Genomic DNA, 15,084 nt, shown 5'->3' on the forward strand with positions numbered 1-15,084 from the left:
CACGCGTGGTATTTCTCCTCCACTAGAATTCACCGTGGTTTTATTTCAAATAAATCAAAGCTGTTGGCTCTGCAAAAGGGACGGCTTTTCTTAACAGCCTGATCCAATGATGAAAACTTGGTTATCAACAGAGCAATCACTTCCACATTCAGGAGACAATGATACAAACACCGGATTGTGACACCGCTGACTAATCTGCCGGTCACAATCTAGACTGTAACACCACTTGTAGGTGTATTTCTGTGATGTCACTAACTGGGTTGCATCACCACTGAACAAAACCCGGCAAGAAGCACAAAGGGATTCAGCAGTGCTTTGGCTCGGGCATAAAGCTGTGCCACCAACCTGATGCGGCAGCGCTCTGGCAGGACGTCCCTTGCCCCACACTGGCCGGCATTCGCTCCGACTTCTTCCCTCGCTCAGCCCTTTCACCTCGATGTCTCTGCTCTCCTCCACCTCTCGTGTCATTTATCGTCTGCTGTGGTCCTGCCTTCAGTGTTCTCCTTCCCTTCTTCACTTATTTCATTTCCTTTTAAATGAATTCCACCCAGAACCCACGAGGAACCTCTCCAAACTCACACGCCATTTGCAACCATCTCGACGTGCCTGCACCTCTCCCTAGTTTGTCCTTTCACATCATTATCTAAACTGGGAATAATTCTGGACAAGGATTAGCTGCTGTTAGGACTTACCTAACAAATAGGGGTTTTAAAATCTCATACCTGATAATTATCATCTCCACGCGCTGGCCATTCACACCTGTGTAATATGCAAACAAGTTGCATCAAGTCTGTAACAGTCCTTTTGATTTCACAAAACGCAGCAGGGAGTCAAAACAAGATACTTTCTACTTAACCTGAACCCCCAAGATGCGAGGGCCTGGCCGCAGAGCTGGCTGTAAAGAGCAGTGAATCTGCTACGCTTCTCTCCATTACACAGCACACCCGGCAAGCTCTTCTCTTCTGCTGCAGGCCCATGGTCGCTAATTCCCTTTTCCATTCTGTATCTGGCCCTAAAGATAACACAGGCACTGTTAAGAGCACACAGACTCTTCAGGGGCAGGAGATGCAACTCCCATCAGCCTGCCTGAGGACGCTCTGAAACGCCTACAGCATAAAGGAACCAATGTTGCAGTAGCCTGTGTATTAAAAAAGTCTGTCTGAAGCCCAGACTTATCAACAACAAAACTAGCGTGCTAACCAGTCTCACGGAGCCTTTCCCATCCCGGCTCAACACTGCGCTTCCCCTGTGTTGGTTCTGTGGACGTAGGTCCGCCTGCACAGCGGTGTAGCAAGAGAATGGAGTGTCCAGCCCCCGCACTGCGTACTGTTCTTCGCCTAATCTGCTTTGCTCCGCGGCACGGAAACCACCCAGCCTCCCAGTCAGGAGCCGCGAACGCTGTGGATCTAGCGTTTTCTCACAGCCTTGTATCGAGGCGGTGGGACTTACTGTGCTGATGAGATCCCGCTGGATTCCTTCACATCCTAGTGTCAGAGCGAGTCGCAGGCGGGGGTCTCGGGGAGCCCTGCTGCACCGCGGCGCAGGACCACCGCCCAAGTCCTGCGTGGAAGCAGGGGAACCAGCCTGCCTGAGGCCTGCCTAGCTATGGGGAGCTGACACCTCACCAGGCACTCACTAGCTCTGTAGCCTGATATCCTGGCCTTGGGAGCTGGGGCACTTGAATACAGTTTTAGGATGCTCTTCCCTGGGCCTGTGAAGAGGTGATGTCTTCACCCCTCTCTCTCACAGCAGCCTCGACTCTGCACCCCTCAGGCAGCCCTGTCAGAGGCGGGCAGTGCTCGATTAGACAGCCACCACAGGTGACCTCCACGAAAGAAAGAAACAGCCCTGGATCCAGATCAAGCTTCTGGATGGCATCAGACACTGAACACACTTGCTGAGTTCTCATGAGCCAGTGGCAGGGTCTGCAGGGCGCAGAGAAAGCCACTCTATGTCAGTATGGAGCGGACATGCAATACTTCACAACACAGAGCAGCCACGTAAGATTATTAGAGGAATATGCTTCTATTTTCTTTTATAACTACTTGATGTACTGCTGGAGGCAGAGTGTAGATGCTGAGGATTGGGGAGGAGTGTTCTGGCTCTCAAAATGCTGCCGTTAGCAGTTGTATGAGGGCAGCTATAACCCCACGTAAGGACACGAGCATTCATCATCTCCTGTTCTGCCAATCCTTACTCACTCTCTTGTTCGCCACTTCAGCAGCATCCTAGCACAGGCAGCGGTGAGGACAGCTCTTTCACATATGCCTGTTTCCACACCCTGGCATCCCATCTGTGCTCTCCCTCACCTCATCTGGCCAGGAACAAAGCAGCTTCACATCTGAGGACCAACAAGACCAGTAACTGTGGAGGAGATGATGGAAAGCAAGCATTCTGCACTTAGAGCAAGGGCAAATCATAGAATCATAGAATCATAGCATCACAGAATGGTTTGGGTTGGAAGGGCCCTTGAAGACCATCTAGTTCCAACCCCCCTGCCATGGGCAGGGACACCTTCCACTAGACCAGGTTGCTCAAAGCCTCATCCAGCCTGGCCTTGAACACTTCCAGGGATGGGGCATCCACAGCTTCTCTGGGCAACCTGTCCCAGTGCTTCACCACCCTCTCCATGAATGCAGCGCGATACCACTTTGGCAAAGCCACGTACTAATGTGCTCAGCCAGGAAATATGTGCTGGGAAACTCATATAATTTTGGATCAAAATTAGAGATTCATTAATCAAAGTTATCCTGATTCTTTTCCACCTGTGAAGCAGCATAAAACTCAACCTGAAGTGGGGAAGGGACGGATGAACCAGGGAGCAGACACTTACTCAGGGACTTAACATTTCCTGCTTTTACCTCTCCCAAAAGCCCTGTGGGGCCGGGCCCTGGTCCTTTTGCTCCCAGCCCTGCAAAACCACCCCCTTAACAACTTTCCACAAATACCCTGAAAACATTTTTCAAGACAATCAGCAAAAGTCTTGTTTGTCCATAAAGGGAGAAAAGTAACTTTGAGGAAGGGATTTTTGAGCTTCCCAAGGAGTTAGAAGAAAGTGAGTTATGTGTTGCCTGCAACATTGCATGAAGCTTTCTCAAATCTTCCAAACACCACTGATGCAGGGGACATGCTAAAAATGGGTTAGGAAAGAGGTAATTGCAGTGAAGCCTATACAAAACACTATGACCAATACATTAGCCTACTATTGCTTGCAGGCACTGGCCTTTGCTGATTCTCATTCTCCTCCTAAATCAGGTTCAGGGCCCTCAGTCTGTGTAAGGGGTTAGGAAGAAAGCCAAACACTTCCATGTCTGGAAAATGGTAAAAACTTTAAAAAGAAAAATGTGTTTGGCTAGGACTAAGTTGATATCGAGAATGCAGACACACCAAGGTAGGGAAAAACTGGTAAGGTAAAATGCCAACTCTACTGAAGGCTGTACCTTTCAAAAGAAAATGAGACGTCTCTCATGTCTCCACTGAGACTGCAGAAAGGTTCAGGAGAATTCATAAAGCCAGGTTACTTTTGCACTCTTAAAAGATAGAAAAAAAATGGTGTGTTCAAATATAACAAACTAGGAAAAAGCCTAAATTCACCTTAGAAGGCACATCGAGGTCTTGGAATAACTGGTTTGCTATCGTCCAAGTTATTATTTAACCACTCTAAATCTTCTCAATATGTAATGTTTTAAAAGTTTAATCTAAAAAAACCACTTGCCTTTATCTGTGTACTCGAGAACTCTCACTCAACTTCTGGAGTGAGAAACAACACAAACGGAGCGTGTTTACTTCAAATTTCCAAGGGAAGAAGTACAAAACCAGCAGCTATCAGCAAGCTGAGCTTTCCCTGGACGTTTTTAGCCAGGAGTTACCCGAAGAAGCGCTGGAACCGCTGGGCTGCGGCAGACACCCTGCCCTTCAGCCATCCGCCCCGCAGCTGTCTGTTCAACCAGCGCAGCTCCGCCCCAGGGCTGCATTAACTGGACTCCGAGTAGTTGTCCCAGGAGAACGCAACTACACTTGAGCAAAGATAAGGCACTCTTGCGGCTCCTCGGCTGCTTAAGCATCATTACTCCAACAGAAGCGTTGATTGATTAAACTGCGTGGAACTAACATTCTAGGGGCACACCCTTTTCTTTTAAATCTGACTCTTAACCTGCGTGTCCAGAAGGCACATGGCTCTTGATGATTAACTGCGAGCTTCATCCCAGTTTATTAAAGTACAGCTTTAATTTATTCTGACATCTAAGGGAGCTTTGTTACGTTTGTAACAATGTAACAATGAGCACAGTATTTCTAATTTATGAAGCTCAGATTTTACTACTACAGTAGTTTTAAAAGGAAGGTGTACCTATAATTAAGTGCCTAAGTCTTTCAAATAAGGACTTCTGAATTAAATGAATCCTTTATGTATAACAAGGTGGTTTTTAGATAGTTAATTCAAAACTTTTACAGATATTACAGTAAAAAGAATGAGACACAGTCGCTTGAGCAAGCGCTGTTGAACACACCGTGTATCACACTTCTGCGCCTTTTTAACGGATACTAATGCTCATCTAAAACAAGAACAATGAATCATTTCACCAAATATTTACAAACTGCAGTAATTCGCTCAGCTGAGGTCACACATAATAGGTAACGGCTCATTTTAGAATGCAAACACCAGACACAAGATGACACCGAAATGGGTATATTCAAGTCCATCAATGTGAACATCAGTTCAGGAGACATCTTGTTGAAGTCTGAGCTACCTATCACAACGTGGCAACAGCTTTAGACATACTAAACTGAACCCACTTGCCTCTAACACATACACTGAGTAACAGCTCAGTCCTCTCCCCCCAGCAAGCACAGTTTAGCTCCACATGGCTAAAACTCTGCCTTCCCACCTGCAGGCTACAATCACTTCATAGGAGCACTGCTCAAAATCCCTGTTCTACAACAACTACTCAAAATACCTGAAAAAGTGAAAACATTCAGCCAAGGTTTGACAGAAAGAGCCCTTTCTGTCACCTAAAATCAGGACACCACACTCAATTACCTCCTGCCTCTACCGAGCCGGTGAAGCCTCCTGGCTTGCCAGTATTTCCAACTATTACAACATACTTTCAGTGGTCCTGTCTGCTCTGCCCATGCTTGAAATACTGCTTTATCGCTTTGCTCCCGACAGGCAGGGCAGCACGTCTCCTGTCATTCGCCTGTCCTCCATTTTTAGACAATGGTAGCAGACTGTACACCCTTCCATCAGTCTCAGAGTCTACTCGCTGTACTGATTACCTTCCCAGATTACAGCTCACGGGAGCCCTTCCTCAGGAAAGAAACTATTAGCCTTTTTTCAAGTCTGCAGACATCAATTTTTCTTGTCTATAATAATGCTTAGAAACAGTTGTTAATTTTGGTTTTGATCAAATCGATTTGGCAAGTTCCATACTCCGTACTGGCGGTCAGTGTTGCTGATTTTGTGTCATACAGCTGAAGGCAGCATTATTCATATGGGTATCTACTCAACATCTCCGTTCAACGTATGTATATGTCACGGTGTCTTTAATGTAGCGGCAGCACCCAACTTCATTTACACGTTGTCTGGGACAGTTTAAAACCACCGTGCGTAAGTCAGACTGAGCATGAGAAACCAGCAGAATGGCTGAGGCACAAGGCGCTGAAGGTGCCGGATTCTAAAGCAGTCAGAAGAAATCCCGATGGCAGGAGCCTTGCAAAAGAAGGACGAGAGGAGGACCTGGCGGCTACCGCTGCGCAAGAAATAGGACGGGCAGTTGCAGCTGTAAAAGTAGCTGCAAAATCTGTGAAGCCTGCAACATGGGCCTGAACGGTGTCAGCTTGAAAGAGAGGCTGGGGCGTAACAAGAGACGGGGAGGTACAGAGGATGCAAGGAACTGTAGAAAACGGTGACAGGGTTGCTCCAGATCAGCCTGTTTAGAAACAATGACTAAAAAGCTCACTGCAGTGAAAAGACTGACCAACTGCTCCTTTTATTTGTTAACACACTATTTCAAACCAAAGTAAACATTACTCTCTAGAAATGTATTTGCTGTCATACAACAGCAGGTAAAAAAATAGATAATATTTTAATTGCAAAATCTCACTGTAATTAGATGCTAAGGTGCTGTCCAGTACAAAGCAGGTACAATTATGCCAAAAAAATGGTAATTTCATAGCTTGCTGTTGGCTCTGATGCAAAGCGAGGAAATAAATCGTGATAAACACTTTCCTCGGTAACTTACCCAGCTGGAAACCAGTGACTTGATTCATGGATAAAATGACGACGACACTGCAACTCGGGTACAGTCATAGGTCTCAGCACTACTATCCTGACAAAAAACATCCGTGCAGGCAAAAGGATCAGTGTAAGTTTAGACGCAATACTGCTGTTTGGGATCCAACCAACTCATTTACATGGGTTTAATACTGTTATTTTTAGGCCTTTTTACTTCCGTACGCGTATGTTGGCTTTTGGCTTTTTACAGAGTTTTTTGTTAAAAAGTTTGTGCTCAATCACACACACCTCGTCATGGATGTAAGAGGGGTGCAGCCTCAGAAGAAAGGAGAATAACCTTAGTACAAAATGGTAACTCTGGGGTAAGTCCACTTCTCTGTAATGAGCCGGATGACCACACACCCTGAAAAGAAAGGGGAAAAAAGCACCTTAAATTACAAGCGTATTCCATTAATATTTTGTTAGCATTTATATGTTTAAATGGAATTAGAGGAAAACTTCATTTTCTCATCAGCCTGAATCACGATTCTGGTCTTTGATTTCGATTCTGTGAAGGCATCCACTCCTGCCAAATGGTGAAGTCAGGGGCTGGACCAAAACGCGGTCAGAGATGGTGCAGACACAGGAAGAAGGAAAAGCCCGTGTAGCCTCTTGTGCTACGAATCAGCATCGTGCTCAGCCAGGCAAAGCACGTGCTCAGGGCTAAACTGAACCGGCCTAAATGTAGCAGAGTGTGAAAATGGCTAATTAACCCATCTTCAACATTTCTAAGACTATCCAACGCAGACACTCCGGGCTCTTTTCTGTTCTTTGCCCACACTCTCCGCAGGGTCCCCTCTCCTCTTCCTGACACTATGCCGTGGGATTATAACCCATCCATTTCTTGTCCATTGCCCTGTGGGCTAAATATAAATTACCTGTCTAGAAACAAGAGGGAAAAGCTAAGTTCAAGGCAATGGAGGATCATAGGGAACACTGGGGCAAACACTGACTGGGCTGACAGAAAGTAATTAGCGGCCTTCTGCTTTGTTATTTTGTAGCTTTCACAGTGAAAATGTTACCGAAAATGAGGTGATTTTATTGATGTGTATAATGAAAACGTCCGACTGTACTTGCTGGTAACAAGCGTCAGACTGAACAAAAGATGACACAGAGGACAGACTGCAGAGATAGCTCTGTAAACATTAAGTTCAGCAATTTAGGTTGGAAAAAATAACCTGTTCTGGGTTAGCCCCAAATTTGTTTTTATAAAAAAATGGTAAGTTTAAAATAGTATAAAATCCAGCTATAAAATAGTATAAAATCAGTTTCTTAAAAACCTTTTACACCGACATGGGGATTTAGGTGCCGTTCACCGTATCAGCCCTACGCATCTTCTACCTTACTAGGTATTGCCTAGGGATGTGGAGAAGCAAGAGTTTAAAACTTCCTTTCTGCCTGAATCAGAGCAGCAGTCTTAAATATTCACCAGAACAAGGACTGGAACCTGTCTGTCCCAATTCACGGGCAAGTCTGCTAATTACTAGACTATAGAGTCATTTGCTCGCTCCCTCTGGCCCAACTAACATTTACATTTTACCTCAAACTGGAGGCACAGACGGACCCATCCTGGAGTGCCACGCAAGCTGTGCTTTGGGGACCAAAGTCTTTGTTTAAAGCCTCTTGAAGTCTGGCAAATTGGAAATCTGAAACTAGTCTCTTGCACTGTGCAGCCCATCCTCTGCCTTAACTTACGTTACCCGGCAGCTGCCAGCAACCTCTTACAGAAACTAGGTTAAACCAGACATTTTGGCAGTGTCACAACGAATTAGCTGACCCCGCAATTCAGCGTTTGCTGAAGTTGAGCTTCGTTGAGAAATGTTGTTAGTTGAACCAAATCTGCATTTTTGGGCTAATATGAATTAAGATGTTTTGCTACATCCCAGTCCTAACCCTGAGATTCGGCCATCGCAGGTCTTATGGCAACCTGGGTGTCAAATCTCATTTGTCACAGCGGGCAGGGGAGGGATACTGTATATTCTGAGGCAAATGTATAATTGCATCAAGCCTGTAAAGCACATTTTTGATTACCTGGAGTTACGCGTTTCACAAGAGTACCTAAGCACACACACATTTCTGCCCTGTTTTGTGCTGTTTCCCCTAAGAGCATCTCTGAAGAGCTAAAAAAATTCCAAATTATTTTAATTTTAGATGTAATAAGTGCAATCCATGCTTCTCAACGTTTTTCACACACTGTAACACCTCACCGTGTATCACGTAAGGACTTCTATACCAGATCAATTTAGAATCCAGTTTAAAACAGAAGTTTTACAATTAAAAAAAAAATGTAAAAGTATTTTACCAACCATTTGGCTGATCTCAGCTTTGCCCACGCTGAAATCATACCTTAGTCCCAGGATTAAAGCATTTCAATAGTCCCAGTCAGACCACGCTGATTTTTGGAGAAAGAGAATTTGTACGTTTGGTTTTAGTTCCATTATACATACACGCACTTGCATAGGAAAAAACCTCGTATCTGAGGGAGTTGATGATGTTTTTTCAAAGTTAAGTAAGTGTCAGATGTATAATTAACTACTTGCATTGCAAATGATATAATGGGAAATTTAACCGGTAGGAATTTAAATTCAAATCTCGTCTCATGAAGGCTAGGACAGTTTGCCATTAACATTTTAATATATTACGTATGAAAATTTAAGCTTAAAAAACAGACTTTGCATGAAAGATTATTCACACAAACATACACCGAAATATCCACTCATTCAGTGTGTACCTAAGATTTACGCAAATTTGTGGTACAAGGATTATTACCTCTCCTCCCTTCAAAAAAAAAAAAAAAAAAGGCTTCTTATTCATACAAAAGAATGAATCCATACAACCAAAGCTCTTGTAACTTAACACTGTGTTTACATTATTCCAACCCATTTCTGCCACGGTGGATATGTGAAAGGTAACGTGAAAAGGAAAATAAAGATGAGCAAATAAATCCACTGAAAGACAGAATAGACTGCATACATGTCAAAGCCAGTTATTTTCAAGGGGAATATTTACTGGTTTAAAAATCAGGAGCATATCACTAAGATCTGGCAGGGGCTGTTGCTCTCTTAAGCATGACGTTTAGAAGTATGTACCAGATAAAGATGTTGTTCAACGCGCCAGCAAAACCTCACTTCACATTAACATACCCCAACCTCTCTTCCAAAAAACACCCTCCGCTGCACACACGAGGAATTCAGGAGAATCCAATCCATCTGCAAGGATCATCTTTTCCACTGATACCCACCAGATGCTTCATTTTCTGGATACAGGATTTTACAATGCCGCCAACAGTGGAAGCAACGCCTGGTCTGTGACCCAGAAGCCTTCTCTACACCACCAAGGGAGGTTGTGAGAAACACCTTTTTACCTATCTACACTTCCTCAGAGTCAGTGTGCTGGACTCCTGCGCTCCCTCAGCAGGGCTTTTGCTCTCCGACTCTGGCCATGCGTCTCCGCAGGCACCCATGAAAGAGAAAACTCACCAATTTCTGCAGAATTTGGCGCAAGAGGAGAAGATATTAAAGGGAGAGCAGGAAGCTCGACACAAAGCAGAGATACTGAAACACCTCTGTAACTTTGTACGAGGTCGGAGTAGCCGGGCTATAATTCTCCTTGCTACTTAGGTCCTTTAAAGAACAAAATTTTACTAACAAATAGCATGTTTGATATTGATATCAAAATGGACTGTTTTGATATCCCCTTAAGTGAAAAAAAAAAACCCCTCCCTTTCACTTGCAAAAGTCAGGATGTGGGAACACTTGTAAAGACATTAAACTTCCTTAATAGCATAACATGTTTTCTCTTCCCGTATTTCTTCTTTCACTTTTCCAGTAAAAGAAACTTCTTTTAGTTTTCTGCTTGCAAAAAATACAGCTGTTGATCGCTGATGTACTCGGCTGACGCAGTGCGAGAGCCCTTTTCACTCATAACCATTAAAAAAATACGTTTGGAGGCATTAATTGCCTGCTTATTTGAACCCTGCTCATTTTAATTTTGATTAAGATTACCACAAAAGTAGGACAGTGATTAAAAAAATTAATTTTGGGGGCCAGGGAGAGAGGAATGGAACAGTTTTCCTTGCTGTGGTGCAAGTTTTTTTCTAAAACACTGTGCAGAAGGAAGTGAAGTGCGTATTTGTACCTAGCTGCTACTCTTGCCACGTGACTCTAGTTGTTGATTTTGTCTCATCTCCTCTTCTCAAAGGCTCACTTTGATCACTCTTCATATTACAATTTGACTACTCCCAATCCAAGACTAACCATTCTGCACACACCCCTTTCTACAAATGATTTTAACTATACATGAATACGTAGCTGTGCACACACCCCATAGCTGTCATTCGTAAAAAACACATATATATATTTTGCACTTTACTTTCAGGAAAACTTTCCACAGTGTATTTAACACAACTCTCAATACTTACTTCTCATTACACAGTTTAATTGTACCCAGCCAATAGTCAGGGTTCATGGCTGCAAGTAAACCGTGTTTTTCTTGCAAAATTCCCTTCAGGCTATGCCCGTGGAAACAAGTCCCATCTGTGTTTTCTTCAGACCAACTTAACTGAAAACTTGAAGGATTTGGCTTTTCAGCAGGTCGCACTGAACCAGACAGCTTGCCAAACTGATTCTGTAAGTTCACAACCATTTCTGTGCAAATAGAAACAAAAAAACCAAGGCAAAAGTATTGATACTGTTTAGAAGAGATTAATACAGGAAGAAAATAGAGTATTTCTGCCCTTTTATTTTTTTTTCCTTTTTATTTCTTTTTTCTTTAAACCTTTGTCTGGAATACTGAGAAACCTGGAAGGTCTGCATGTTCTCTCTCCCACTCCATTTAAAATTCAACCCTCTCACGTGTTTTAGGGAAAAGATTTTGTAAGACAATTTAAAATGCCATGTCTTTCATAATTAATGATATTAATACTGGGATGCTCAAAAGGATTTCCTAAGCAAAACCAGCAAAATCCATTTGATACTGCTGGTATTTTTATTCTGACAGAAGGCATGTGCCAGGCTGCCTTCCGCAGCAGTTTCCTGTGTACCAGAATTAAGGAAACCTGGTTTCATACACACATGCATTTGCACTTTTCATAGTGCAAATTTCAACTGGGGGAAAGGAAAATACCCCACTCCACCTTTGCCCACTGCTAGTGAAAGAACGACAACTTTCCTAAGTTACTGAGGCTGAGAAGGGAACGAAGGTACGATGGTAGATCAGCACACACACTATGACCACCTAAGCTGTGGTTTCCTAGGATAAAAGCAAGTTAAAACCCACTGTTGTTGGAGCTCCAACGTCTTTTTATGACCTGTATCTGAATAAATTCCTTCATCAACTGGAAAGGAAAAAAAAAAATCAGAAAAGACATCCTAAAGTAATCCAAAGACTGGGATGTTTTCAAGAGGACACTAAAATCCACCATCAAAAACAAAGGCTGAGGAAGGTTTCTGAAAACCTCTGTCGGGCACGTTGGTGTCCTAGAGCACTCATTCTTTGTCTCTACTGTTTTAAGATTAATCTTGCCCAGTGGCAGTGGCATTATGCGACATTTCTGCTTGCAACAGCTAGCAGTAGAGCTCCGTAATCTAAGTGGTCCTATTCTATCTCCGAGAGAAGCAGAGCCAGAAGAGGAATCCAGAAATGACGACCAATGAATCATTAACTTTTCTGATAGACGCAGGAACTGAACGACATTTGAGCCAAGGATCAGCTGGAAATAAACCTAAAGGCATTTTTCCATGGAACGTGGCTTGATGAAGGATCACCCCAACCCAATTCTGAAGAGGGAGAACGTTCAAAAAATCCCAATTGCATTACTGAAAAAGAGAAATCCAACGTGAGTTACTCAAACCAAACAGGATGACACAACTCATTTAGAAGTCCCTCAACCAGTCACTTCCAGAAACTGGAAGCAAAGGATATCCCTTTAGTTAACATCTCTCTCCAAGTATCTGTTGCTTACTAGGTGCTATTAAATGTAGCATGAAGAAATTCAGATCTAATTTGGTTGAATAACATTCTGGTTTTCCATATTTCCACAGATAAGTAGAATTTTTGTTGTTTGGTGTGTTTGCTTTTGTGTCAATACAGTGATTCATTGTACATACTTCTAGAGCTCCTAAAATAAAGCAGACGTACCAACGTTCTGACCGTGTCTAGCGCCTGTTCAAGCAAAGCCACGTTGTGACAAGCCCTCTTCACACGGAAGACATGGAAGAAGGTGTGGGAGAGAGGAGGGACGCGCAAGGTCTACCAAAGGACATACTGGGATATCCATACCAAAGGATATGAGGAAGTAAATGAGAAAAGGGACAGGAAAGCTATGGAAAACCAACAACAATTCATGAAGACCATGGTTACTAAGAGCAGCTGCCTGAGCACCAAAGATGAGTACTCATTCCAAGATGACATTGAGTAGGTCATTGGGAAGACTGACAAAGGCAGGTTCATTTACGCACGAGGAAAACAGATGTTTGAAGAATTCCAGCCACAGGTTGTAAAACAGCATTACATTAATTGTACCCAGAGATGAAAGAGAGAAAAGTATTTTAAGATGTAAATGTTATCACAGTCAGGGCTGCAGATTTTCTACGATGGGAAAAGTTGGAGCAGATTTCTGTGTTGGTGGAAAGAGGCAAAGTTTACTCACGTCTTCTCTTCAGAACTTTAGATTTCATGTTGGCTGAATAGAACAGTGGCTTTTCACATCTCCACACATACCTATCAGTAAGAGACATAAGAATTGTTAGAAAAAAGAAAGCTGGAGCAAACTAGTAAAAGAATTGTAATTCCTTACAAATACTGCTAGAGCTATTAGAATAAAATCAAAATAATCTAATGGTTAGTGCTGGTAAAAGCCACTGCCTCCCCACCCCCACCCCCCCAAAATCTAGGAAGTCTTTTTTCAGAGTAGGCAAACTGAGGCATATAAGCCTACATTTACTGTAATCAGTTAATTGTCCACGTGTGTAAGTCACTTGTCACAGAAAGTGAGGATTTAATTAATATGCTGGATAAACATGATGAGTGTAAATAGAAAATTAAGATAGGAATTTAATCACTCTATTCACCTAAGCTTGCTAAATGGAAATGTGGAGCAAATTCCTAACCGTTTTAATTTCTGTGGGGATCAGGATTTCACATAAAATGGTCAACCTTAAAAAAGAGAAACTATTTGAAAACCTCTTACTTGGCTCTTTCTTCATCCAGTTTCTTTTGCTCCACATCCAAGGAACTTTTTATAACCTTGTACCACTTTTTGAACTCAAAATACGGACTGCCTGAATAAAACATTCACATTTTAGGTTGGGAAGAAGAAGTCAAAGAAACGTGTAAGGCACAGGAGGTGATCTCCACGCAGTTAGACCCCGAGTCTTCCACCTGCCTGCAAACCTATGCTGAATTCTATGTAAATCTGTTCTATGAATTCCATGAAGACATACTTGATCTAACAGTTCTGTAAGAAAGACATGTACTGAAAGAACAGCCATTTACAAGTGCAAAGAAGGTCCTTAGCTTAGGACAGATTCAATAGGTTCAGCACAACTTAACCCTTTTCCCTCCTATCTGAAAGTTAAGCCTAGAAGCTATCCCCTCTCTGCCAAATGAAATCAACCTCCAGAGCATGAAGTGGCCTTCAGCTGGTTGAAAGTTGGCTCCAAGCGATTAACAGAACTATACATCGAGCTAAGGTTTACACAAGTAAGATCTAAACAAGCTCAGATGTAAGATTTCAAATGGTTTCAGCGGCTCTCCCCTGACTATCCTACTATCCATGAAATGTTACGGGGCAGGAAGGATGGACTAGACACTCGTATTCACTTCGTATCAGCCTCTCACGGTTTTGAGCGCAGGAACTTCACTCACTGGTATGTGAGCAAGTATGTACCAGCCCATGCAAAACCGTTAAGGCATATGACATCCTAGCAGCCCATCGATGCTCCAAAAAGCACGGGACTGAAGTAGACCAACTGGGTACAGTAAGTAGAAGAATTCCAAACAGAACTAGGGTGCAGATTTATGTATTTAAAACATAATCAACCCTCGTTACCCGTGGGTGGATTATCTGCCCTGTGAATTAACCAGGCTTTGCATTTCCCCATCACCCCAGCTGCACTGCCTGCGATGCTTGCATCACGTGTAGCTTTGCCAGCTAGCTCTTGAAACTGTTTGGAAGGTGAATATACTGGTCTTATAACCAAGCTGATAAACGTTTTGTATTATCTGCAGTTGTGCTATTCAAATTATCCTGCCACGAGATATCTTAGATGCTGGAAATACAGATGGAAGGGGAAACTGGGAGGGGACTTTTTACAAGGGCCTGTAGTGACAGGACAAGGGGTAACGGGTTTAAATTGAAAGTGGGGAGATTTAGATTGGATATCAGGAAGAAGCTCTTCCCGGAGAGGGTGGTGAAGCACTGGCACAGGTTGCCCAGAGAAGCTGTGGATGCCCCATCCCTGGAAGTGTTCAAGGCCAGGCTGGATGAGGCTTTGAGCAACCTGGTCTAGCGGAAGGTGTCCCTGCCCATGGCAAGGGGGTTGGAACTGCATGGTCTTTAAGGTCCCTTCCCACCCAAACCATTCTATGACTCGAAAAGCAAATGGAGAAATGAAGGGAAGACAGACCCTTCAGTAGTTCTTAAAATTCAAAGGTGTGGATTCAACTTTTATGAACTCCACAAACCTAGAGGTTTAGTAAGTACTCCCAGTCTGCTGGGAGGGCAGTTTGGGGGTGCAGGGGGGGAAGACATTTTTATTAAACTTCCTATGAATTATTAAGCATCTGCCACAAGCAAAAGCATTGTCAGAGAC

The 15,084-nt window shown here is 43.3% G+C and overlaps 1 protein-coding gene across 1 annotated transcript in view; it reads right to left on the reverse strand.

The window, feature by feature from the left end:
- Window positions 1–6,442: 6,442 nt before the first annotated feature.
- The window catches only part of TAF1B (TATA box binding protein (TBP)-associated factor, RNA polymerase I, B, 63kDa), a gene marked incomplete at its 5' end in the record, with an annotated part of 49,317 nt that continues 40,675 nt past the window's right edge, over window positions 6,443–15,084 (reverse strand). The window contains 4 exons of the mRNA XM_010153033.1: window positions 6,443–6,635; window positions 10,692–10,917; window positions 12,921–12,991; window positions 13,461–13,551. Of these exons, the coding sequence (XP_010151335.1) occupies window positions 6,443–6,635; window positions 10,692–10,917; window positions 12,921–12,991; window positions 13,461–13,551 (581 nt within the window). The remainder of the gene's footprint in view (window positions 6,636–10,691; window positions 10,918–12,920; window positions 12,992–13,460; window positions 13,552–15,084) is intronic.

This window comes from Eurypyga helias, unplaced genomic scaffold (assembly GCF_000690775.1).
Source record: "Eurypyga helias isolate BGI_N326 unplaced genomic scaffold, ASM69077v1 scaffold4046, whole genome shotgun sequence".
Classification (NCBI taxonomy): domain Eukaryota; kingdom Metazoa; phylum Chordata; class Aves; order Eurypygiformes; family Eurypygidae; genus Eurypyga; species Eurypyga helias.